The 27,980-nt window shown below is 33.1% G+C and overlaps 1 protein-coding gene across 2 annotated transcripts; it reads right to left on the bottom strand.

Annotated features, from left to right (window-relative positions):
* Nucleotides 1-145: 145 nt before the first annotated feature.
* pcm (5'-3' exoribonuclease pacman) lies at nucleotides 146-27,966 on the bottom strand. 2 transcript variants are annotated; one of them, XM_089700553.1, is made up of 32 exons: nucleotides 27,626-27,966; nucleotides 27,151-27,377; nucleotides 26,638-26,690; nucleotides 26,233-26,393; nucleotides 25,594-25,758; nucleotides 24,978-25,260; nucleotides 24,537-24,697; nucleotides 24,200-24,304; nucleotides 18,503-18,554; nucleotides 18,343-18,424; nucleotides 17,846-18,038; nucleotides 17,143-17,316; nucleotides 16,670-16,781; nucleotides 15,891-16,069; nucleotides 15,091-15,260; nucleotides 14,332-14,469; nucleotides 13,998-14,065; nucleotides 12,989-13,200; nucleotides 11,900-12,029; nucleotides 11,096-11,223; nucleotides 10,431-10,612; nucleotides 9,786-9,984; nucleotides 8,765-9,024; nucleotides 5,488-5,646; nucleotides 4,938-5,034; nucleotides 4,631-4,705; nucleotides 4,475-4,542; nucleotides 3,939-4,032; nucleotides 3,480-3,686; nucleotides 2,833-2,924; nucleotides 2,443-2,536; nucleotides 146-2,277 (listed from the first exon to the last, which is right to left on the bottom strand). In XM_089700553.1, exons 1-32 carry the CDS (start codon nucleotides 27,698-27,700, stop codon nucleotides 2,191-2,193), a joined length of 4,482 nt encoding a protein of 1,493 aa, XP_089556679.1. In that variant the 5' UTR covers nucleotides 27,701-27,966; the 3' UTR covers nucleotides 146-2,190. The 2 variants fall into 2 exon arrangements, with proteins under 2 accessions (XP_089556679.1, XP_089556680.1); XM_089700554.1 differs by lacking the exon at nucleotides 4,631-4,705.
* Between the last annotated feature and the right edge of the window lie 14 nt (nucleotides 27,967-27,980).

Consider the following 27,980-nt stretch of genomic DNA (forward strand, 5'->3'; position numbering starts at 1 on the left):
GAGAATGTTCTCAAGCTGATACAGAAATTGTTGGACTAGAATAAAGCAGAGACTGAACAATCTCAAGAAAAAAAAGAGATTAAATTAGTTGCCATAAACATAAATCACTTATTCATTTTCTATAGATATAAATAAAACAAAACAATACTGTTCACTTCTTTATTGTTTCAATGTTTACAATAAATTGTCTTTATAGAGTTGATACAATAATTCATAACAAAAAAAATGGATTTCTTGCATATTGCTGCCATAGTGTATGAAAAATGATAAGGCCTTATAATCAAATTTTATGTGAAAAATACAATTTTTCTTGCATATTTTGCACTATAGGCAGTTCACATAAATATAGATAAGGAGTTTTCTAATCAATAAACTTGGTGAGCTATTTAATATCAAATTATTTTCGTAATATTATACATGTGTAACAACCCAATGAGATCTTAGTTTTATTTTCGTGTGACACGAAAAAATTGTAATTGTCACAAAATGCAGATAATATTAAAAGTTTACATTTAACAACACACTTATTATACTATCTTCAATTCCAAAAATTATGACAAAAATTTGTACAAACATTTAATTCTTAAACTGCATACTTAAGATTGTCAACGTATTTGTCCTCATTTCTACATATTTTTATGATTTATTTTATAAAAAAATTGGTACAGTAGTAAAATAGTTTTTTGAAAAATTATAAGGTAATAACAATTTTACCATGAATGTACATTTTACATAAAGAAAAAAAATCTTTTGTCCAAAATAGTAACTGAATTAAGAATTTATAATTAGGCTTAGTGTTAATAATATGGTATCATATTTGAAATGAATCTTAGTATATACTTAGATAGGAACTAATATACTATCCATTTGTACTTTAGTTAAGACAGAAATAGAGCCTACAATTTCTTAACAATTTTTTTTTTAAGTAATTTATTTGATTCTATTGAAGAAAATAATTTGATTTCAATAATAAATGCTCCATTGCTTTTGCTGTTTTTTATTTCTTTTCACACATTTTTATTTTTTTGATGACAAATCATATTATATTTATGTTAGTAGTAAATTTTTCGTGATTTTTTTTTTATAAATATAATCTCTTTCAGAAGTATAAGGTATAAAAAAAGAAACTAACACTAGTCACACAATCTTAACGCATTACTTAAATAAAACGTCAAACTAAAAACAGGAACATATTTTTGAAATTCATTACACAAAAACAGCTCACAATAAATACGAACATTTCATAATATTTACAAAATGTATATGTCGCAGGCAAATTGTATAATCTCGCCGTTTACAAATCCTCGGCATTTGGTAATATGCTGAGGATTTACTTTTTCCAAAATTCTACAAAAAGACGGTCGCGAGCCGACTGAGCCCCACTTCGTGGAGCTCCTATTTCTGTGTAGTTTTAAAAACACGAACCTAACCTAACCCACCCCCTTATCCAAACGAAAAATTTCTGATTACGAATTCTCGACATATTACAAAATGCCGAGCTTTTGTAAACGGCGAAATAATAAAATTTGCCTGCAACATATATAAATAATCACCATTTGCATCATTCATTTTCAATAACATTAATCTTACTAATTCTACCGACTTAACCTTTAAAAAAATAAGATCAAAAGACCAGATTGTCATTTAGAAAAATACAACAGATAATAGAAGACTAAATTTATTCAAACTAACGTAATTACGATAAACTACGTACGTCTAAATTTAAAAATTATAATGCAAATGATATGTGTTGCTATTAAAACAAATATATTATAAGTACAAAGGTATAGATAGGAACAGAATATTCGTTCTTCAAAAACGGCACACTACGCACACAAGATTAGATGTCAAAGTAAGACGGCATGATTCAAATATCATGAGCGAAACAGAGACAGCGAAAAAAAATTGTGGCTAATTAGCCACATTTTGACGTGCTGCTTCTTTCTACACCTTTTTACCTATAATACCATTGTATTAAAATACTAAATTTCAATAACCCGCGCCAATGACGAAGTAAATTTTAAATTGTCTTAATGTGAGTGGGACAACAACGTGCTTTTTACAACGTGTGCAAATGAGACGAAATGATGTTTAAAATTCGAATCATTATTGGCGCGGGTGTAATATGTCAAAAAAATAGATTATAAAAATAAAATATTTTCAGTAAAGTAAATAATATTCGCATAAAATTTAGTCCTGGAACGGCAGATTTGCTGCTATTCTTTTCTTCCTTCTTTGTTTTTGTTGTTTTGTCTCAGGTTGTTGATTTTGTGGCGGCTAAATATAAGAGATAAAATTAAATAATAGATACATATATTATATTGTAATAATATTTTGTTCAATTTACAAATGTAACTACTCTTAGTTAATAATATTTTTAAAACAACAACAATTTAGTTTTTTATACGTAAAAAAAATATTTTTAACAAAATGATTTTTCACCTGTGGCAACACTGGCTGCGGCTTAGGGAGTGTTGATTTGGGAGCCGGTATCCCTTCCATGTTCCTCGGAGGTTGGCTCACATTGTGTACTCGTCTGTAAGGAAGTATTTCAAATCGAATCGAATATTTAAAAAAAACTTCAGATTTCATAAGAAACCGATGTTTTTTTCATGAGACAGGCTTTTTTTGCATTGATAAATCCAAACACAAAAAAAAATATGTACAAGTAAAAACAAAATTATTTATATGAACAATATGCTATATTTTTGATTTTTTTATCACAATTATACCTCATCAAAGCCATCTCTACAAACAACTATTTAACAAAATATTTTGTACACCCAAAAATGGATTCTACTATGGCTATAAATATAAAAAAAGGTGTCTCACCTCTGACTAGTTTGTACTTGCAGCGGTACAAACGGGTTGGTCACGTTGTTACTGCTTCGCGCTTGATTCGCCGGCGGTTGGAACTGAGGATTCTAGAGAATAAGGGAATTGTTATTTATATTTTTGTTTATATTCGCTCTTTAATTTATTTGGTATGAATATATAAATATCTGGTCGAATTCGAAGATATGCCAAAACAATATCCACTAAAAAAACATAACTCCACAACGTCAGTTTTTTTAATTAAAATTATTTGTGTCGATAAATTAATCATGCTTAGTGTACATGTAAGTACAACATGCAAATGATAAATAAATTAATATTCAATTTGGGGAAATAGCAATATTATCTTCAAAATGAGTTCATATTTGAAAATATCACACCATGACATATGTTTATAAAACACTAAATTAACTTGAAATTAAAACTTAAGCAAGCTACATATTTACAGTATGCATAGTATATTAAGCGTTGTATATCTATTTGACGGTATGCTCTTATTTCCAGAGAGTTTACGCCGTGAATAAAACTGACTGGCAAATTCATATTATGAACGCAATAACCATAGCTTGTTATATACGCGCGCTAAGTACGCTTTCTATCTGACAAAGCCATAAAACTCGAATAATTGAAACAGAAATATCTACCTGTACTTGTTGTTGCGTCCAGCTGGGCGCTAGTGTAGCGTATGCATTCGGCAAGTGAGTTGGGAACGGCGGGAACGGTGGCCCACCCAAATTTCCCACATTCCCCACGTTCCCCACATTCCCCACGTTACCCACATTACCCACATTTCTCACGTTACCCACGTTCGCGAGTTGCGGCGGCGGGTACGATGGGAACTGCGGCGGTGGCTGTAGAGTATAATGTATTTTAATTCATCATATATGTATTATAAAGCTTTTTATTCCCTGCCTAATAATAAAAGAAATAAAATAAATTTGTCATTAATAATTTTACATAAGGTACATACTGTGCAAAAATGCTAAAACTAAGGCTGTGGATGATTGATCTCTAAAAATAGTACTAAAACATAATATACCGACAAAATTATTATTTTTATCTCTTTTAAAAAGTGTTATGTTGATGTGAGTGAAATAACATACCTTGTGATAGTTACTGTTCGCCCATTCGTTGTAAGGCGCCGGCGGTCTGTACAGATTCTCATTCGGTTGGCGCCAATTTTGTTGCGAGTGTGCTCTATGAATTCAATTACATTTATTAATAATTATTTTTTTAACAAAAACTTAATTGTCAGAACTAGACAAAACTTAAATGCTTTTAGATAAAAAAAGAATCATCATAATCGGTTCGGAAAAAAAAGGAAAATCAAAAATAACAATTTCTTTTTTTAATTTAACATTTTAAAGTTAACACAGTTTTAATACAGTGTCTTACCCAACAAATATATTCCAAAACGGTTGATTAAAGCTGCTTGAAACGAGAATTATAATATATTATAAATTAGGGTTTATATTCTTATTCAATAATGTAAAATTTTATTTAAAAAAAAATGATACGTTGTACGATTTGTCTTAAAGACGCGGGTTCGAATCCCACCACATGAACGATTCTTTTCTATTCTTCAAAATTTTCTCTTTTAAAAAGCAAATTAATTGTAAAAAAGAAAACAATAACTCACTTGGGCGGCGTATTGCTTTGTTGTTTATCATTTTTGATTCGCCAATTTGCGTTCTGCTCACGGTTGTTCTGAAATTAAACATATATTTTTATTAGGTATATTATGCACAAGTATAGGTATTTGATTATTGAAGGAGTTTCTTGCAAATTATCTTACTTTATTTTGCTTGCTTTGATCCGTCTCATTTTCGCTTATTTTCAACAAAGTTCGCAATATATTTGTTGCATCGTCCTGTTAAATGTAAAAATAAAAAATATGTAATTTTTATAAAATATATATAGATAATTGTAAACAATATTTTATAATTTGTCGCATTTGCACGTCATTTGACGTGAAATTAACTGAGCGTAAAGTCATGTTGACAGTTAATAGCGTAGAAAAAAGCCTAAAACACGGAAAGAGATCTCCACTAATTTTGATATTATATTCATATAGAAAAATCTATTAAAAATTAATGACAAACCTTCGAAGGAGCTTTGTTAGTGTTGTTAGCGTTGTTTTTAACAGCTACGTTTGCATTGTTCTTGTCAGCATTTGCGGGTTTTAACTCTCTGGGCGGACTGTAATAAAATAAGTTATTATATAAATTAGAAAACCTTACCTATAAAGAATGAATTAAGACTTCAAATTGAACTTTAAAATGCAACTTTTTTATGTGATGTACTAGGTGATATGTACTTGATTCAAAAAAAGATTAAAAAAGAACTTCAATTAAAAAGTCAACAGCTTAAAAGACAGTGAGACAGTTTAAATCGTTAAAAAATTACGTTAAGCAACGGTTTGAACAGTCACAAATTGGATTGGTGACCAATGTTTTTGCTAGTTTCTCTTTAGCTTATTTGCACGGAACCCTTAGTGTCCGTCCCGCACTTGACTATTTTTTTAGTTCAACACAATATTTTAAAATTTCGAAGTGAAACATCTTGGAGTTAAAGGCAGTGGTATCTCTGAATCTTGGTAAAGAAGTTTCACTTCTGACGTGTGTTCGGTACATACGTTCATTTATACATTACCTATAGCTAGCGAACGCGGAGTGATGTGTGTTGTCCCTGCGCAGTATCGCGGGCGGGTGTGAGACACCCCACGTGTTAGTGTCTATATGAGCGTCCATCTTTGTTGCCGTACGGAGTTTGCGCCCGTACGATATATTCAGCATGTTTGTTGGTAACATTCTGCATCAAATACATATTATACATAATTTAAAATATTTATTTATTAGAAATACCAACGTTTGTTTACATTGTTTCATTAATTATTAATTAGTATTATTATATTCCTCTAAATGTAACAAACAATTATAGGTATTCACAACATGCAAATATAAATTACACAAACTAAAAAAAAAAATTTAATGATCATAGTACATATTATATCTAAAAAAAATGTTAGGGTTTCTTAAAGCTCGTATTTTTATCTCTCTTAACGCTGACTTATTAATTTTAACTATTTAATTAAAACACAATTCTAACATTTATACAAGTCAGCATATTAAGAATCTAAAAAATCCACACCTTAAAGTATCTACGCAGAAAACGTGTATCGTGACGTCACAACTCACAACTTAATATTCTATTTTAAAATCTCACCTATAAAACCGAGGTTCATCAAATAGATCCTCTGCCATTGCTCCCGTGAACGGTTCGTCGAACATATCTTGATAACTGGGTGTAGCATTCATTTTACCCAATAATCTAATTATTAAACTAACTAAACAAATAGTGACGTCACAACACACAACGTAACATCATTTTCAAATCTCACCTATAGAAACGGGGTTCATCAAATAGATCCTCCGCCATTGCCCCCGTGAACGGTTCATCAAACATAACTTGATAACTGGATGTAGCATTCATTTTACCCAATAATAGACTACAAGCCCGCATATGTAAAAAATATGGGTCAAATGAACCACCAGGGGTCATATCTAGAACGAAAGAAGAGCAAAAAATAATAAGATTCATCACTATGCCGTCACTTGTAAGCTGTCCAACTGAGTGCAGATGAGAATTGAAAAGTACAGGTAGACTCGGTAAATTTTGGTCATATATTTTTGTACGGCATTCTTAACCATCGATAGATCCATTAAAAATAATAAGAAACCGCTCAGTGCCGTACAAAAATGTTGGTCCACCAAGTCGGAATTTTAATTTCATTTCCGAGAGTTACCGAGGGTAAATTTGGTCATTTGACCATGTACGGCATCTGTGTCATACTATTGCTATACTGTTTTTAATCCATTATTCCGCAACGCCGTACAAAAATCATGGGGACAAGGGGAAAAAATCGAGAGTTGCAATCCCCTCTCTTTCCCCACTCCAGGGGGTCATTTGACTAAGTACGGCTTCGGTTCCAAAACATTATCTAGCACTCAAAAGTACTATTAAAAGCAATGCCGTCAAAAAATAATTGTTCTTTTAAATGTATACCAATAATCATCTTAATTTCATCGAATTCTTGATATAAAGAGCTGTAAGGTCATTTGACCCTGTACGGGAACTTTTTTTTTAACATGATATTGTAAAATTCAATTGTTGTATAGTATTGCCGTTCAAAAGAAACCGTTCTAAAAAAAGTTATAGAGAAATGCAAAACCAGAAATTTTGTTAAAGTTTAAACATCGTAGATTAATGAAATATAATAGTTTTCTACACTTTATTCGTTGTTTTAAATAGTATTAACACAGATAAATTAGGAAAAAACGATGCCGTACATTTTTGTGCAGACCACATCTTTTAGGCTGATGAAAGCGACGAAAGCTACAATTTTAAGGGTGCTTTATGGCCATTTGATACAGTACGGCATTAACATATTTTTACCCAACTACGGCAAAGCAAAAGGAGGGTTATGGTTTTGACAGGTCATGTATGTATGTTCATCTATTCCCTCGTAACTTCTAAACTACTTATCAGAATTCGACAAATAACATATCATTAGAAGCATCTGAATTGTTCACTGGATAACCAGCGACCAGCTAGCTAAAGGCTATATGGGGTTTCACAAAATCTAATGTGGCGCCCTCTAGCGGACAAAACATACAGAGTAAAAAAATAAAGTTAAGATAAATATGCCGTGTTTGGTATCATTTGAAAGCGCTTTACTTGTACATTTTGAATATGTATATAATACTAGCATTTGCTTGTGACTTTACCTGTATTCATGGGCTGATTGCATATAATTCACATCTTTTCGTTCATAGCTTTTTTATTAGTTCATCAATTTAACGGAGTCCATTCCACTTAACTCCGACTTTCCAAGGTGATAATTAACCACCTCGAGCTTCTTAATATTAATGTATATTTATATTTTATTATCAAAATATAAAGCAAACATATCGTTATATGGATTTTTTCTTTTTCAGATTTTTCCCCTTTGAACCAACGAAAATGTACGGCACATGAAAAAATATTATCTATGCATAAAATACTTTAAAAATAAATTTATTTCGAGTTGTGTCAAATGACCTCCTGGAGTGGGGAAAGAGAGGGGATTACAACTCTCGATTTTTTCCCCTTGTCCCCATGATTTTTGTACGGCGTTGCGGAATAATGGATTAAAAGCAGTATAGCAATAGTATGACACAGATGCCGTACATGGTCAAATGACCAAATTTACCCCCGGTAACTCTCGGAAATGAAATTAAAATTCCGACTTGGTGGACCAACATTTTTGTACGGCACTGAGCGGTTTCTTATTATTTTTAATGGATCTATCGATGGTTAAGAATGCCGTACAAAAATATATGACCAAAATTTACCGAGTCTACCTGTACTTTTCAATTCTCATCTGCACTCAGTTGGACAGCTTACAAGTGACGGCATAGTGATGAATCTTATTATTTTTTGCTCTTCTTTCGTACTAGATATGTCCCTTGGTGGTTCATTTGACCCATATTTTTTTCATATGTGGGCTTGTAGTCTAAATCTCATTATTAAAGCCGCTAAACACAAATAGTGACGTCACATCTCACCTATAGAACCAGGGTTCATCGAACAAATCCTCCGCCATTGCTCCCGTGAACGGTTCGTCGAACATAACTTGATAATTACTGGGTGTAGCATTCATTTTACCCAATAATCTAATTATTAAAGCAACTAAACACAAATAGTGACGTCAAATCTCACCTATAGAACCGGGGTTCATCAAATAGATCCTCCGCCATTGCCCCCGTGAACGGTTCGTCAAACATAACTTGATAACTGGGCGTAGCATTCATTTTACCCAATAATCTAATTATTAAACTAACTAAACAAATAGTGACGTCACAACTCACAACTTAATTTAAAATCTCACCTATAAAACCGGGGTTCATCAAATAGATCCTCCGCCATTGCCCCCGTGAACGGTTCATCAAACATAACTTGATAACTGGGCGTGGCGTTCATTTTATCGGATAATCTGACTGTATTGCTGTCTGTGGGCTGATATACCGCTGTTATAGTGCCCTTGAGTCCGAGAGGGACGGTGATATTATGAGCCACACATACTATACGGTCGTACATCTTGAAATCTGCTTTTGGGTCGGGGGATATGTTACCCTCGTGGAGTTCCGGCTGGAAGGTACATATTGATTTATATATGGGAATTTGACACCTATTTTTGACGTGACAGCGTCTTATAATTCGATAGAGCCGGCTGCACGCACGAAATAACATGACTCATGCGGCGTTACCTTGCTCTGAGGCGTTCCGTAAGGCTTGAAGTGCAAGCGAGAGCGCGGAACGAGCGACAAAGAAGCACAATCGGACGTTGTCACGTTCAACTATCGTCAGTAAACCGACTTTACAGACAACCATTTTTTTGTACAAAAATAATTATAAGCGAAAAAGCTACCTATATGTGTAATGGTTAAAATTATAAATAATTGTGTGCATTTAAATAAGCAAAATACAGTCTATTTTAATTTAAATAATACAAATAATATAAACGTCATATTCGAATAAAAATAGTGTATTCTCAAAATTTCCAAAATAATTTGTTACTGTAAAAAAATCCTACTGTTAGATAGAGAAAACATATAATTACTAGTCTACTTTTAATACTCAAGTAATACATTCTGAAAGAAATTTACTAAACATTATATATTTATATATCACTAGCTTTCCGCCCGCGGCTTCGCCCGCGTTTTCAGAGAAAACCCCGCATAGTTCCCTTTCGCGTGGGATTTCCGGGATAAAACCTATCTTATCTCTTAAGTTGGATCGAACTGCACATGGTGTGCGAATTTTATTACTTATAATCGGTTAAGTGGTTTAGGAGTCCATTCAGGACAAACATTGTGACACGAGATTTATATATATTAAGATATACGAACCTTATACAGCAAATTCCACTTAACAGACAGCGTGACCTTTTTCTCTTGCGCTTTTAATTCGACCAATTGCGTATTAATATCCGACCACATGGCTTTCATTTCCTCTGGTTCTAACGCTTCGGAGCCACATTGCCGTCTCGCTGCACTGCTGTGCGGTTGGGACTTGAGCCACTTTTGGATTTCTTGCGGTTTCGCTTGCCTGGAATGTGGACCTTATTAATAGGTGATAAGAATGATTTTCGCTTGGACAATAAACAGTTTAAGACGTCGATTGTTATGAGGGGATTATGACAATAAACAGTTTAAGACGTCGATTGTTATGTGGTAAGAATGATTTTTGTTTGGTTAAATATTGATGGGTTCCTTGCTTCTTTTGAAAAAGGCGATTCTTTTTCATTGTCAAGAGAATTTTTTTAGTATAATTTTTGCTTATCTTTCGTTTTGCTAGCAAGTGAGAATATGGACCATAGGATGTGGTAATCAGAGGTAAACTTTAGATCGAACACTATGAAGGGAATTTGATGCATATTTGGAAATGTTATGGGGGTGATAATAGCGCTTTTTGAACAAATTCCCTTACATAGCTGAAACAAAAACAAAATTATAGAAATATTCTGATACCGCTACGAATATTAAGTCACTTACCCAACAGCATTAGGCCATATATCGGCTTCGAAGAACACATCGTGGTTGGTTATAAAGGCAAGTCTATCGAATAATTCCGGGAACTTCCTTGCGTAGTTCTTGACAAGGTCGATACAACGCTGCGAGTATAGCCACATGGAGGTCACTTTGCAGCGACGAGTGTAGCCCGATATCTCTTGGTTCTATAAGAAAAATTTATTATTAAGCTATTGCATAGCTTCTATCGCGGGCCTTGAGCGCGGGGACCGAATCCAGAAATTGCGTAACGAAAAACCTCACGCTCCCCACTCCGACGGGCGCGGAGGTGTGGCTTGAAGGCATAGCATGCAATAGCTTTACCGCGGCAGTCCCCGAGTGCCACACGTCTTTTTTTTTTACAACAGATATTACAGCCATACTGATATTTTTACAACAGAAATAATTATTTTTGACAATAATTTCCGGAACAATCACATAATTACCTGTCTGGCATGCTACAGATGGTTTATAATCCTATAAATCATTATAGTGAAATGACCTCTATGTTTCTTCCGTCCAAATTTAAAATGATTTTTTTAAACCTATAATAACATTTATTCTACCAGCGCGGCATATTGCAAGCTTTTAATAACAATTAGATCAATAAAATCTACGTTCTTAATTTTTAATTTTTTATCAATTCTTACCTTTTTGTTAAACTTCAAGTTGAGTCCAATGTTGATTTTGTTCTGATTCTCAGTCGGCAAGTCATTCCTCACGCCGAGTATCACTAATACTGAGCCCGTGATCCGCGACAGCATTTGCGTCGAAATACCTACATGCAATTTATTTAAAAACTGTATCTTTGACAATAAAATAGGGCGCGACTACAATATAAGAATTGGTTGGTGGTAAGTTTTTTTCTTAATGGTAATATTTTCAACAAAAAAATCGTTCGAATTCAATTCAAAATTGTTTTTGCATTTTAAGAAGAAAATGAATTTTTAAAAGTACGGAAATAATTCTTTAATACTAGACTAATTTATGGTATTTTTGTATATTGTGTACGTGTATGCGTAAATGCGTTAGTATATTCGTGCGTGTGATTACCGTTTAATTGGTAAATGTTAAAAATATGTTATGACGATTCAAAAGAGCTTCTAGAAGAAGTGTAATTAAATAAATAAAGTTTGAGGTTTGAGTTTATATGTCTGCGTGTCCACACTGCAGCTCTACGTAAGAGTGCGTACGTAAGTGTACGACCTTAGGTGCAGTACGATTCAAACTTAATGGCGGCTCGGAACATTGTACGATCCGATACGCAGAAAACAATTTTAGGTATTAGCATAGCGAGACGATGCGGGACCTGTGCGCACCCGCACTCGCACCTGCACCTAACTTCCGAAGCGCCATTAAGTTTGAGTCGAACTGTATCGGTCATATGATCATATGTGTATGTACTTGTCATTTGTATGTGTGTGTGTGTACTTGTCTATGTGTGTGTGTCTCACCACAAGCGGCGGCCGCGTGGTTAGCGTTGCGGTAGGGGCAGGCGGCGGCGTGCGGGCGGGCTACCGGCTCGCAGCACTCGCGGACCGTCACCTTGATGCGCCCGCTGCGTATCGCCTCCGCTCCCACCACCTGGAGATACCAACAGTTAAACGTATTTTGAAGTGAAAACTTCTTTAGCGGCGTTGAGCACTTTTTCTGTAATGGGTATAAAATCTTAAACTCGCGTCAGGACACGTGACCTGATCGAAAAAGCGTAAGACGGATACCATTCCAAAATATCAAACATGCTCAACGTTAATAATCATGTTTTCACTTCTGCCGGCACTCCCGGAGTGCAACCCGTCTTTTTTTTGACGTGACAACGTCTTATAATTCGATAGAGCCGGCTGCACGCACGAAAAAACATGACTCATGCGGCGTTACCTCGCTTTGAGGCGTTCCATTTGAAGCCCACAACCGATATAAAATGAAAAAGCAATACAAAAATAGAGGAAAAGACAAAAGCGACAGCCCTTTAGGAAAAAGGGGACCAACTCTGTATTTAGCATGAGTTTCATGGTTTTTTGCTTTAAAACAAACGAGAACGTGACCATCGCGCCGAAGCGACCGAGTGCAGTGTGGCCGGTCAACCGCAGTTGAGCGGAACGTAAGTAATATAGGCGGTGTCTTCTCTATACGTAGTAATAGTATCTCAATGTAAAGAAAAAGGGTACTTAATACACGAAATCACTACATACTATAAAACGAAGTCGCTTCCTCTGTCTTGTATGCTTAAACTACGCAACGGATTTTGATGCGGGTTTTTTTAATAGATAGAGTGATTCAAGAGACATACAAATCCTCACACATACATACTCTGAAACGCTCTCTAATCTTACTACAAACTGATCTGTACGATTCGATCCATACTGACGCACCGCGCGATACTAAAACCAACCTAAACCACCAAAAACATAAAATAAGAGATGATAAAACTAAACAACAATACTCACAGCCAAACACCCATAATACTATCCCATGGTCAACAAGAACAACTTGTCCCCAACAGGATATTAAAACCAAACAAATTGAACCAAAAAGATACTCACAGCAAGACACCCATAATACTGTCCCATAGTCAGTAAAAACAGCTTATCCCCAGCAGGATAGGCCTCCCCTGGGGTCAGGAACTTGGCGGGGGGCTTCAACATAGTTGCCTTAGCGTTAGCCACTGTTGCTTGGAGTGCATAACCACACGCCATTTCACACCATTCCTCTTCTAACACCATTGATGTGTTGTCTTGAATCGTGTATTTGTATCCTAAAAATGGACATAATAAATAATAAATAAATAAATAAATATTACAGGACATTATTACACAAATCGACCTAGTCCCACAGTAAGCTCAATTAAGGCTTGTGTTGTGGGTACTAGGCGGCGATAAAAATAAATATAAATAAATACATATATAGATAATAACACCCAGACCCAAGAACAAATAATTGAGTTCATCACACAAATATTTTCCCTGACCGGGGATCGAACCCGGGACCGTCGCGTCGGCTCAGTAGGCAGTTCGGTTTAGTTAGTTTAGGACATAACTTTAAAATGCATCTAGCCGCATATTTTTTTTGAAACAAGACAGAAAAAGCAAAGTACATTCGCACAAATTTCTGTATCTTGCTGATATTATAAAGCTGAAGAGTTTGTTTGTTTATTTGATTGAACGCGCTAATCTCAGGAACTACTGCAACTGGTCTGATTTGAAAAATTTTTTGGTGTTAGATAGCCCATTTATCGAGGAAGACTATATATATATAGGCTATATATCATCACGTTAAGACCAACCGGAGCGGAGCAATGCGGGTAAAACCACAGGACACAGCTAGTAAGAATTATAATTATATTTCATCATTGCCCTCTTACTATTCTTACAGATATTTTGATTTCCATTTTACAGGATATTTTGTTTTATTTTTATAAAAAATTATAGAGAACAATACCTAAACAACTCCGTACGTTTTGGTTTAATAGTGCCTACGTATAATTATGAAGAAATGTTACCTATAAATTATTTATAAAAATTTATAGGTAACATTTCTTCCTGTTAATGTTACCTGTTAAATTTGTTGCGTGTATAATGACGTGAACATCACCCAGCGCGATACCCAAACGATTCATGTTGCTAGAATAAAAAGAATGTGTGTAGAAATATGCAATTATTTATTAACGTATCTTTTATCGGTATTTTTTAACTTTGTCTAATGTTTGTCTAATTTAAATATAACCAAATTTAAAACCTTTATAAGATGCAAATTTAGTTAAAATAAGTTAAGCACCCTCTAAAAGCAGCTTTTATACATAGAAAAAAGGGGAGAATTTAATTCCAATTAAAACAAAAAAAAAAAATACCAAGTTTATTTCCCTAGAATTTCGCCGATAAATACTTACTGTTCAATAACAGTAGATCGTTCCGACATCCACTGTTTGTGCATGTTGCCAACATTGGGCTCAGTTGAATACTTCACTTCGTTGTTTTGTTTGTCGATATGGTGCAAGCGGCATTTCTCGTTCGATACAGACACCACTCTGGTAGAATATTATAAACATATTATTTCGTCACCTGCGTACGTCTAGTGTCAAGAAACATTGACTAAAATGTTCTATTTATTATTTACTAGCTTTCCGCCCGCAGCTTCGCCCGTGATTTCAAGAAAAACCCGCATAGTTCCCGTTCCTGTGGGATTTCCGGGATAAAACCTATCCTATGTGTTAATCCAAGTTACCCTCTATATGTGTGCTTAATTTCATTGTAATCGGTTCAGTAGTATTTTGCGTGATAGAGTAACAAACACACACATACACATCCATCCTCACAAACTTTCGCATTTATAATATTAGTAGGAGTAAGAAGTAAGAAGTAGGAAGTAGGATAGGATGATAGGATAGGTTAGTAGGATTTCTTTTTTATTTTATTTTTTTGTACCTATACATTTACATTAGGTATTATGTATTAAAATTATACATATAAGTTATTAAAGTAGTGTTGTATAGCAAAAAATATTATCAGTTATAAATTATCAATTAAAGAGTTACCAAAAATTCTTAAATTTATTCAACTATGAACCCCATAGTTATAGTAATACAAGATATAAGACTTAAAGTATTAAACTAGTTAATTGCTTATACATACTATCTTTCCATACTTACTTAGCTCTAGTAAGATGCGGCCATCCGACCCATATAACTTTTCCCAGTAGATTTTTCGCAACTTCCTCTATCGGCGGGTTTGTGTCCTCTTCGGGAAGTATCTTGACTATCATGTTCTCGTTACGTGAGGGCTGATCGAACACCTTCACTTTACACTTTTTAAGTTGCGTCTGTGAAAATTAGTAGTTAAGTGAAGTAAACTCATCAACAAAATCTTGGGATATATTGTATTTCATCAAATATGTTTAAATCTTTGAAGAATTTTCTAATGCAGTAAATAGAAGAATTATAGCTTATTCACGTCAGAGCAGGTATAAAAAATGTTTAACATTATATTTTTTTATATTTCTCATTACCATAAAAATTAAAACTAAGGACGGCAAAGTTTGGAAAATTATCAGCATTTCCCTCCCTCTATCCCTGATAAGTATACCATAACTTAGTCAGAAAATTTCCTCAAAATGTTCCCATATATCTTACCTTATACTTCAAGTATCACGTGACATCAAGATCTCTTGGCACTTCTAATTCCGCGTGCCACACCGCTTCCTTTAGCGCGTGATTCTTATTTACTAGTGGAATATTCTGGAATTCTTGCCCAAAACAAGTCTGAGTCAAGTATCAAGTGTTGCATGGTGGGGAATCCCGGGAACAGCAGATCCCGTTGTGCGTTGGGCAACTGACATGCCACGCTTCAACTTGTCCTCTGGCACCTCTAGTTCTTTACGACATACTATTGCTGGTATACTCTGGAATTTTTACCCCGAAAAAGTCTAAAAAAATGTTTTCTAGGATCTTACCTCATACTTCAAGTGTCGCATAGTGGGGAATCCCGGGAACAGCAGATCCCGTTGTGCGTTGGGCAACATGCCACGCTTCAACTTTTCCCGGGGCACCTCTAGTTCCGCGCGCCATACTGCCTGTTCTAACGCGTAGTTGTGTTTTATTTCCGGGAAATATTCCGGCGCTTTTTCTGGACCTGATTTATACAAAAAAATTGGTTGTCTGTAAGGTCGGTTTACTGACGATAGTTGAACGCGAGAACGTCCGATTGTGCTTCTTTGTCGCTCGTTCCACGCTCTCGCTTGCACGGAACGCCTCAGAGCGAGGTATCCGGCTCTATGGAATTATAAGACGTTGTCACGTCAAAAAAATTCTGGTAATATTCATTATTTGTGAACCAACTATGTGACTATAAGATGGATAGAAAAGCTGGCATGATAACCAAACCAAAGATAATTTGATTTTCATATGCAATATGGATAAACTCAGAACTTTCCAAAAGGGTACCAAATATATACATATTTAAAAAAAAGATACAGGTGTGAAAAGTTGTATAATGATGACATTATCAATCCATACTAATATTATAAATGCGAAAGTAACTCTGTCTGTCTGTCTGTTACTCAATCAGGCCTTAACTACTGAACCAATTTGCATGAAATTTGGTATAGAGATATTTTGATACCCGAGAAAGGACATAGGATAGGTTTTATCCCGGAAATCCTACGGGAACGGGTTTTTCTTTGAAAACGCGGGCGAAGCCGCGGGCGGTAAGCTAGTTTAATATAAACAATACCTAAGCTAATTGGAGACCAGTTATAAATCATCATGGGTCCATGCATATTCCGTTTTAACTCTTCTTCAGTCAATCGTTGGTAACACGGCGCCATGGCTGATAGAAGATTTGTCTGAAAACAAATGAATGCTTTACCTTGTATTATTTATACACACAAGAACAAAATAAAAGAAGTGATTACGAAACACACTTCAGCATATTTTTTTTACCGATTTTTTTATACTGTTCCCCTTTTTTTTTAGAAATTTTCTTAAATAATTTATTTAAAACCAATATAATGTGTGTCAGTTAAAGTCTATACAAACTTGCATGTAAAGTACTATATAGACAACATAAATTCATTTGAAATTGTCTTTGTTAGTGTCCTGGAATTAGGCGACAGATACAAAAGTTTTGCAATTATTTTTTGATTTAGGTATCATAGCATTCCACAATAAGGCACCTAGTTTAAATCAAAGCTAAAAATTCAATACCTCATCAATAAACGGTATAAGCACAACAGCCTCCCAATCATTCTTCTTTCCGTTGAGATCAGTTTCGAAATTCACTGGATAATAATGTACTATGGGAGAATCTTCATCTGTCATCAGATCGTGGAACGGAGTTGGGAGTAAGTGCTTACTGGCCGCGGGGAGTACGGCTAATAACTATAATAAAAAAAGAAAAACATTAGAGGAAGGCAAGAAGCTTATATCTAATACACTGGAGATTTCAGTATGAACATTAACTTGTAACAAGAAAATATGACCTTGAATGACGCCTGTATGTTTTTTATCCCATTCACACCTAACTTGGCAAGTGGGCTTGCCAAGCAAGCTTCTTGGAGGAAGGTATTTTCGCACAGATTAAAAAGTATTGTTTATGTTCTGAAGTGATAACAATTACAAAATTTGGAATAACATTGTTAGTTTATGCTTTTATGACAAAAAACATCTGTGTTCTAAGGTAGATATTGAACTATTTACTTAAATTCAAATGTAATTGAAATTATATTTAACCATTTAAGTACATACTGTCATGTTTTTTTAGTAAAATTCCCCACTACATAAATAACTGCCCAAAAATATGTCGCAGTCTTTGTTTATTATTTCTGTGTCATATTCCCATTTACTATTTCAAAAAAAAATATTTTTTTTGAAATAGTAAAAAAATATTTTTTTTTCAAACTACCCTCACCTGTTCAAACGGTTTAAACGGTTCTCCCAGCTCAAATTCAATCTTGAGATCTTTGAAGCCCTTGATATCGGATATGTACGGTGCATAATGGTGTGGATAATACCAGCACCATGATGGACAACCTTTATAGTAGTAGAAGAGATTCCATTGTATCGCACGCACGTAGCCCTCCGCTTGGTCTGCTAGTACTTCACTATAGGGTTAAGTGTTTTAAAGTTAAAAGGAGAAAAGATTATAAATATACAAATTAAATAAACGTATTTTAGTGTAATCTTCACAAATTGTTAAGCAAGTATAATAGTATATCTATTTTTTAAATTCTTTTTTGTGTAACATAATGCAGATTTGTTGAATGTGTGTTATTCTAGGTTTAATATTATTGTTCTTGTTCTTAAAATAACTATAACTGTAACTATAAATAATTTTGAAAAATAAAATTGATACTACAAATTTATTATGTCAAAATACTAGATTGTTTTAATTAAATCAAAACTTACTCAGTAACTTTAGAGTAATCTAATTTATTCATATAGTAATCCTTTTTGTGAAGTATAAACTCCATTTCAATGTTTGCTTCCTCTGAAAATAAAAAAAAAACATATTGACAAAACATAAAAAAGAGAGTAAATTTATTAAAAAATAAATAATTTCAATTACCATCACTTGTTTCTTCATATTCATCGTCATCGTCCATTATATCATCTAAAAACTAAATTAGAAGATAAAAATCAAAAGTATTCAAGTGTGAGGAAAAATCTAATCCTACGCCAAGGAATAATGTCATAAAATATAAGACATGTAATAAATACAAATACTGAACTATATAAGAGTATAATACATTTAATGTAGTTTTAGTAGGTGAAGTGAACTTTACTAAAAATAAGCAAAAAATATTTGTTTGTTTGTAAAAATTTAATCCAACATCTATTCAACTGATTTTAAATGATTTTACCATTTGAAAGATTGGATAATGTGAGATCTCTTTCTTACAAAGTAAGTGCAATAACTAAACTACTATTTCCAAATTAGACATGTACAATCTATACATATAATAAAATCGTAGGAAAGTCAAAACTGTACATTGAATATTTTTTTAAAAGAATACATAATCCATGATCTATAATCGATATAGAAGCCAAAAACATAGTTTTTAGAATTTTTGTCTGTTTGTCTGTTTGTCTGTTTGTCTGTTTGTCTGTATGTTTGTCCAGGCTAATCTCGAAAAGTACTGCATAGATTGACTTCAAATTTTGCATGAATATTACTAACAGGTCGGGTGAGGCTTTTTTAAACATATTATCATGCTATCACCTCCGGGGGAGGAGCTGTGAACCTTTTTTTTTTCTTACGTATTCCGTGTATTACGACAGCGTACAATCTAAAGATTCATGTTTAAATGTTGGTTTCGGGTAAGCCATGCTATTATCTAGCTTTACACAATAAAAACTATGTCATTTACGTAATTTGGGCAGAGAATCAGTTTAATGAATTTATTAGTATACAAATTTGAAACAGCGCCATCTATGAGATTTCGTAAAAATCAAATCAATTTACATGTTAACACTACTGAATACAATGTTAAAAATTAATAATTTAAATATAATCTATACATATAATAAAATCGTAGGAAAGTCAAAACTGTACATTGAATATTTTTTTAAAAGAATACATAATCCATGATCTATAATCGATATAGAAGCCAAAAACATAGTTTTTAGAATTTTTGTCTGTTTGTCTGTTTGTCTGTTTGTCTGTATGTTTGTCCAGGCTAATCTCGAAAAGTACTGCATAGATTGACTTCAAATTTTGCATGAATATTACTAACAGGTCGGGTGAGGCTTTTTTAAACATATTATCATGCTATCACCTCCGGGGGAGGAGCTGTGAACCTTTTTTTTTTCTTACGTATTCCGTGTATTACGACAGCGTACAATCTAAAGATTCATGTTTAAATGTTGGTTTCGGGTAAGCCATGCTATTATCTAGCTTTACACAATAAAAACTATGTCATTTACGTAATTTGGGCAGAGAATCAGTTTAATGAATTTATTAGTATACAAATTTGAAACAGCGCCATCTATGAGATTTCGTAAAAATCAAATCAATTTACATGTTAACACTACTGAATACAATGTTAAAAATTAATAATTTAAATATAATTATGTTATTTATTTATTTAACTCTTTAACCCATAATATCTTCCCTTCCCTATAAGGTGCGCTTATAATTCGTGTGAATATACTACATTTTTAAAAGTGAGGGTAGATGTTTATTATTTTAAGTCAAACTAGACACCATTACAATTAATGTAATATTGATTGTGTTCATTGGTTACATTTTTAAAAATCTTCGTGTTTTAAAAATTGGATAACGAGGCGGGACTCGAACCAGCATTCTTTAGTGGTCGAATTTTTTCTATTCTTTATAAATTTATTGTTTATGAATTTATATTTATAAACAATAATACAAAAAGGTTAGTTCGTTGATAATTATTATTCCTTCATCATTTACATGTTGTAAGTAAAAATATACTTTGACTGTTAATACTTTTGTTCAGTATTTACCTGTATGATTATTGCTTGGTAATTAATATATTTTCATGTCGTATAGCTAATTATAAACATAAGTGTGATGTGAAACTAGCTGGATTTATTTTTACACACTCACAGTCTTATATTTTGTGTTAATGTTAAAATAGTATTAATAGTGTAAATCATAATATTTTTTCACAATTAAAAATATTTCCTTTTTTTTGATGATGTTGGCATCGAATTAAACCGCGCTGTCGTTTCGTTCACAAAAAGTGAAGTTATGAGGACCGAATATGTAGCCGCTTCAACTTACGGAAACGAGAGTAACCTGCGTTGTCTGTTAGTTATTGTATAGTCGAATTTAACGTTACATGGAAATTGGAATCTAATTATATGTATACTTATATACTTATATTAAATCTGTAGAGGTCAATTCTGTACATGAAATATATTTCCTAAATAACTATCACGAGGTGATTAGGGATCGACACTGACGCCAAAAATTTTTGTCCGTCTGTCTGTCTGTATAACCGTTATAGAAACAAAAACTACTCGACGGATTTAAACGAAACTTGGTACAATTATTTTTCATATTCGTGAGCAGAGCAGTAACTCTGTTCTCCATATTATATAAAAAATATCTCCCGACATCATAAATGTCTATCTTTTATGGTTGAGCTTAGGAGTTCAAAGCTTTCTGATTATATTTGTCTACTAGCTGTGCCCGCGACTTCGTCCGCGTGGAATAGTGACTATGGGACCTATGACCATGGGCTCAGGGTGGGGCAACAATAATTGTTTTTATTTTCATGCTTCCACTCCCACGTTCACTCCCAGGCCCACGCCAACGCCCACGCCCACTCCCCTTCACAATTGGTACCTACCAGATCAAAGCCAGGGTAAGCGCCCCACCCAGCCCCACCGTGGCTACGCCCATGCTGAATTACTACTTAACATACAATTATTGAGTAAATACGTACTACCATAAAATATAATTAAAAGAATTGTTACTTATTAAAATTTCTTACTAAACTGAGCTAAAAAACTTACGTACCAACTTATTAAAGAAAATCAAGAAATGAAATGCCTAACCTATACCAAATAGTTACTACATAATATTGTAATTAAAAATTATGATTAGTATACAATATGGAAAATCAAAAAAGAAATGCCGAACTAATTCTACGTCAAATTTCTTTTAAATTATGTCATATTATTTTTTTGGAACCAGGGGGGGGGGAGAGTAGCAAATTCTATTTCCTTCCTTTCTTAAATGGATGTTTTTAATAATGTATGGTGTAGCCACTGATCAGCTTAATCGATACTTAATTTTTATCAAATCCAGGAACAAATCCAAATTAGATGTTTCCTGTCTCACGCACGTAACTAAAGGCTGAAGAGAGAGAAAGGGAGCACGTAACTAAACCGTTTAGACGAAGAAAAGTGTATAGAAAAAGGAATAAATAATTTCATAAACTTCCCGACGATCTTTAAAAATAAATTATTATATCATTTTCATTCCCACTTTTACCCCTATGTAGGTATAATAAGTGGATGAACCGATTTTGATACAATTTATCTAAGAACCAGCGTCGGAAAATATGCTGCCTAACAAAAAAAAAGCCGCATCTAATTCGGTTTACCCGTTAGCCAGCTACGGTGCCATAGACAGACACACACACACACACAGAAATACATAGCAGTCAAACACATAACATCCGTCTTTTTTCGTCGGGGGTTAAAAATATAATACGACATAATTTAAAGGACATTTTATGTGGAAAATTTACCTATTAGAAGTAACCATAATGTTAATTTGACCCCGCCCCCCCCTACTACCTCAGCTTACCCCCAAACCCTTGGGGAATTTTGATATGATCACCTGGACATGTAAAGGAATAACTGTAGCGTACATATAACAGATAAATTACGTTTTATCGTACACTGTACAGTGTACAATAGAATGCCTTAGCAAATGTTCGCCGTGATTACTTATAAATTGTCATAACTTTTTTATTTATGAACCGATTGATATGAAATAAACACTAAATGTTAAATGAAAATTACCACAATACATTAGTGAAAACCGCATCTAAATCGAATAAGCCGTTTCTGAGATTAGCGTGCACAAACATACAGACAAACAGACAAAAAAAAATTTAACTACAGTTTTGGGTTCAAGATCGATTTAATAATAACACCTGCTAATTTTTTTCTACATATTTTCATTGTACAGACATCGCTTTTCCACAATTTTATTATATGTATTGATGATGATGATGATTGATGATTATAACACTCTCAGTCCGTTTTAACTTAATTTTTATTCACTCGCATCAGTGCCACCTAAAAAATCTTTATATCGAAATTCGAGCAAAGCTAAGAAAATGAGAAATAAGAGTTCTCAAGGATCGTTAGAGGTAAGAGGCTTACTATTGACCGAAAACAACATGTGTTATGCCGAGAACCTGAAACCGCTTCACAACGAGAATTGCCTGTGAGACCGAAACCTTCACTGAGAGGGTATAACGTTTCACAGCTGATCGCAAATGGCATATTTTATCTCGATAATCTGAAACTTTTACTCAATATGAAGACCGTTTGACAAATAATAGGGTGCACCATAATATTATTCGATCTCTTGAAGTTGAACATGAGCATAAGCAATGACTAGAGTAGGGACGCGAATATTACCATTATTTGAGACAAGATTATTTGAGACAAGTACGATTAATAAGTTTGTTTAATGAAAGATTAAGAATTGAAACTATTTGGTCTCTTGAAACGGACGAATAGCGAGAGGCCCGTCTTACTGTAGACAGATTTCGACAGTCTTAATGACTTAGAGGTAAACATAGAAGATCAATCTACGAGTTCGGTGGTGTGGTCCGACAAATATAAAAGTGGGTTTGCTTATAAGGAACCTCACAATTGATTACAGATCATCTTCTGTATAGGCGATATTAACGTAGTATGTTCTTTTTGTAATGCTTTAAAGAAGAGTAAGGAGTCGGCTTTCGTTTGAAGATATACCAGAACCTTTGAAATCACTACTTTTAGAGGAACATGTGCAATCTAAACAGTTCTTAGACAATATTCGCTCTTATAGTAGTGCGTTTTAAATGATCCTTTGGTGCTCAACAATTATCAGAGGATCCTTTCATGCTTACTTTTAAGATACAAGGTCAAGTTTATCATTTGATAGGATCCCTTTTGCCTGAAGTCCAACCTAAGTTTCTTCAAATATATTTTGTATTCGACTACAACGAATAGTCGAATACAAGAAATCAATATTTCTCGAATTTAAAATATTACAATTTTTCCTACAGTAGGGCGACGAATGTATTTTCGCATAGTAACGGAGGGGAACTCACGGGGGGTCGAGTGACGCGGGCCACGTACCACAAACATGCTTAGTTTGTTGTACCGAGCGCGAAAGAAAGTCATCGTGTTTTTAGTAAAATTACTATGTAAACTAACGTAATTTAATACTGAGGTACATATTATATAATGATGCGCTCAAACTGTTAATCTACATTTAATTTAGATTATTATTTGAATTACTAAGTAATGTAGAATTTAAATCAAATTCATTCATGTTTTCCTCAGATTTTCGATGTCCTCCGATTTTAAGATTTTCTTATCAGAGTATTCAATTTTAATGTAGTTAATTTTTATAAGAGACAATTAAGAACATTCAAAAATAAAGTGTCACGTATTTTTTAAACGACGAATGACGAAAAACGACGTAATCGCGGACGAAGTCGCGGGCAACAGCTAGTAAAATTAATATTAACATAATTTATATAAGACAAAATTTTACCACTTCCTGAGTAGCATTTATAAGTGCTTGTAATTCATCATCTGGCTTGTTTGCTTTGATGTCGTCAATGTTTACATTGAAAGTGTCGTCGTTGTTTGGTTTATACTGAAAATTATACTATGTTTGTAATGTGTTACTTCAAGGTCTGACATTTACATATTAATAGCAATATTTTTTTTTATAATGTTAATATTACAAAGTCTTAAAGGAGAACTGACTTTTGAATCTTATATTTTTTTTGTAATAAGTAGTATTTTTTTTAAATAATTGTTTTTTTTTAAACCAAGACATTACATAAAAAACAACTCTTTCTCATTATAAAAATATACAATGCTACCTCTTTCCTCTCCAACATATTTGGTCGCCTTCCAGTTTTCATTTCAAAATACTTAAGATCAGCATATGTGTCTTGGAACTTTTCCTTATCTATCTTAGCCAGTTCTTGCATGAATACCTCGAATCTAGCTAAATTTAAATCTCCAGCTTCGTTTATGTAGCCTGTGTAGGAATTTTAGGTTAATATCATTTTAAGACATTAATTTTAATGTTTAGTCATTATCATACAATACAATACATAGGTGCACAAAAAAGAAGTTAAGCTCATTGCCTTTTATCTTAAACTTATTTGTACCAATTCGCTATTTTATTAAAAGTAAAACTTAAGTTTTAATACATTTTAAAGAGGGCATTTTATTTATAAGATTTATTTTAACTTAATACATTTTTAAAAGAAATAATTTTTGATATGATTTTGGGGTTATATTAAACCCTCACTCACCATCCAAAGTCGGCAAGACAGTCATATAAGTCTTATACAACAGTGGCATAGCGTCATTGCTTATATGCATATTTGGCAGGTTCGGTATAAAATCATTTCCCACCAAAAATCCCATAAGTACCCAATCATCTACTATTTTCTCTATATCATATTCAAAGGGTAATTTATCCTTAATCCCAACAAATTCTTGCTCTAAATATTCTCGTAAAAGCGACAAGTGTAATAAGTAAAAATTTGTTTCTTCAGGACTTGTCGCTCTTTGCGTTGTTTTGCCGAATTTCACCTAGAAATGTTCTTATTATTATAGAAATAAATATTAAACAATAATAAAATATTATATGTACGAAATACGAATTAATTATTAATTTTAATTTTTCAAATAAAATTGTAAGATGAAAACGGTAACAAAATGTTACACTTAATTCACGCAATTGAATTTTTATACCTTTTCTTAATTTGAACTATTGCTACAGCTAATAAAAGTGATAATTTCATTTAAATGAAATAAATAAATAAATGATTAACTGCATGTGTCTGCACAAAAGTCGAAAATTACATTAAGAATCAACAAACTAGCCAATAACATAAATTAAAAATACCGTTTTAAATATCTTACTTCCTCTCTCAGTAGAGCGAAATGTGGTTCATGTGTGCACATCCCAAGCATAATAAGATCAGCATCCAGACCATACAGACAGTGCCTAGTGTTAGGATCATAGTCCGACTGGGAGCGTGCCCAGCGAATGTAGTCCATTATTTTATGTTCTCCTTCTCCTGGCGTCTAAAATATATTTTGTAATTAATTGTGTAATTGCAATTAAAATTAAATATATTATAATATTATCCCAACGTTTCGCAAACTTTGCAGCGAGCATAGTCACAGGGAGATTCGAAGACTGCGAAACATCGCATCGGCATACTAATATAATGAATAAATCGCGATTAAAATCCGTTAAAATCTTTAATTTCTAAATGTATAATACTCGGGCATAATCAAACACTATAAAATCCTATTAAAAAGAATTATTTAAATGCTAGGAAAATGCATTAGATACTCTCTCACAACTTATGTGAAATGGAACAAGATATGTGGATACAATTGTATTAACTTTTGTGTTCAAATTCTTAAAATTAAATCATTTACATAATATATGGTTCAATTTAAATGAAATTGTGAAGTTAAAGAAAGCTTCTCATAAACATTTAAAAACAATAATGTGCTTAAAATTAAGAATATAAACACAAATTGAATTACCTCATGTCCTGACAGAATAACTTTCACCTTGGACCATAGTGGGTCAGACGACATCTTGGTTTTAACAAAATATTTGAGCTGCTCATGCAAACGGGCCATGAACACTGTACCAGGTGTAATACAGTTGCTGTCAAATCTCTTTTCAGTAGGAAGCACTTCACCTGCAAATTAAATTATTATGTATATGTTAGAAAAGTAATAACATTTATTTTGTTTAAAACTTTATTATGAAAGTAGTAATTTGTTAAAAACTATGTACTGAATATTGACTTTTGTAGTGAATGAGGGTATTTGAATATTTTCCTTTCTTCTTTTATTTGCTTCAAGTGAATTTTCAAATATGTACCATATCTAAGAATAGCTTTTTATAAATAATAATCTTTAATCTGCTAATGATTCTGATACCTTTTGATTTTGCATCTTCCTCCAATTGCTCAGCTTCCCTTGCTGATCTAAATCTGTAGAAAGATTTCATTTTTACATCATTTTTCATTCATATATTATTAATAATTATCCACAACTGTTAAATATGCAGTTGTATTGTATGTGTTATAAAACTCATATACAATCATTGAGATCTACATATATGGAGACGACACCGCCTACATCACTTATGTTCCGCTCAACATACGCCTAACTGCGTATGTTGAGCGGAACTGCACGCTCATTTTTTATTTGTTTTAAAGTGAAACGCATCAAATATGCCTTCATATGTGTTACGATATTGCACAAATAATACAAATAATACAGAAAAGTGCAAAGGAATAACTTTTATCAGTAAGTACCTAACTAGATAATAATTTTTAAAACTTAGTTAGAGCAAAAAAATGGCGCACAGATTTTGTTCGTGGTGTCTCCTCGATATGAAGTAATATTATCTCAATGTATACAATACACATTGTTAGACTGAAGACTTACCTTCTACCTCTTTGTTGATTCATCTTAGCTCTAGGTGCCACACCATCAATAGCCATGAAGAACAACTTCTTAGGTTTTATGATTTGAAACAGTATACTTATATAATGAAATATATCCTTAAATATCTTCTCTTCAGTGATCCGGAAATGCGGATTTGAATCATCTGGATGTGAACAATTGTGAATGATCCCATTCATGTCCAGGTACATATTGTCAAAATCTGGTATCTAAAATAATTATGTATGAATATATTTATAAATCAATTAAACATTTTAATAATTAATTATGGGTATTTTTTTTTATATAATAGAACTGTATGAATATGAAAATGAGTAATTACAATGAGAAATGATAATCAAGATTTCTTATTATTTTATATTGGAAAATATCACATAGTTTCATCAAACGACAAATTGGTACGATTAGCTTGGAGGCTTGTTGTATTCCACGTAGAGTTATAACTTTTAACAATTACCTGATACTGTTTCACCAGCTCATTGAGGCATGGATATCTCTCGCTGGTGTACCTGAAGAACTTTGGTACACCCATTTTTGATTTGTACAAGAAATGTCTCAAAAATTGTTGATTAATATAATAAACGTATAAACGAAGGTATCTTCAAGTCCACTTTATAACCTTATTATTATTTTTGTCATATAAGTCAACAATGAAGAAATACGTTAAAATTCCAAAACAACTACATGTATGTTAAGGAAGTCACATACATTTAGAAAAACTTTCAAAATTATTTTCGAGTTTTGATTTAAATAATTTAGTTCAAAATAGAAAAGATGAATAGAAATTAGAAAGAGAGGGAGATATGACAGTT

This window comes from Colias philodice, chromosome 11, assembly GCF_061535455.1.
Source record: "Colias philodice isolate Cphi_HAF_F1 chromosome 11, ilColPhil1 Martin Lab GWU primary, whole genome shotgun sequence".
NCBI lineage: Eukaryota > Metazoa > Arthropoda > Insecta > Lepidoptera > Pieridae > Colias > Colias philodice.

What these genes read in the sequence shown, in the direction of transcription:
- pcm (XM_089700553.1), bottom strand. Translation starts at nt 27,700, where the DNA reads ATGGGTGTACCAAAGTTCTTCAGGTACACCAGCGAGAGATATCCATGC. An exon ending in ATATGGCCTAATGCTGTTGG is followed by an intron (nt 9,985 to 10,430) that starts GTAAGTGACTTA and finishes TCCACATTCCAG; the next exon opens with GCAAGCGAAACCGCAAGAAA. An exon ending in GGACGCAACAACAAGTACAG is followed by an intron (nt 2,925 to 3,479) that starts GTAGATATTTCT and finishes CTTATTCTCTAG; the next exon opens with AATCCTCAGTTCCAACCGCC.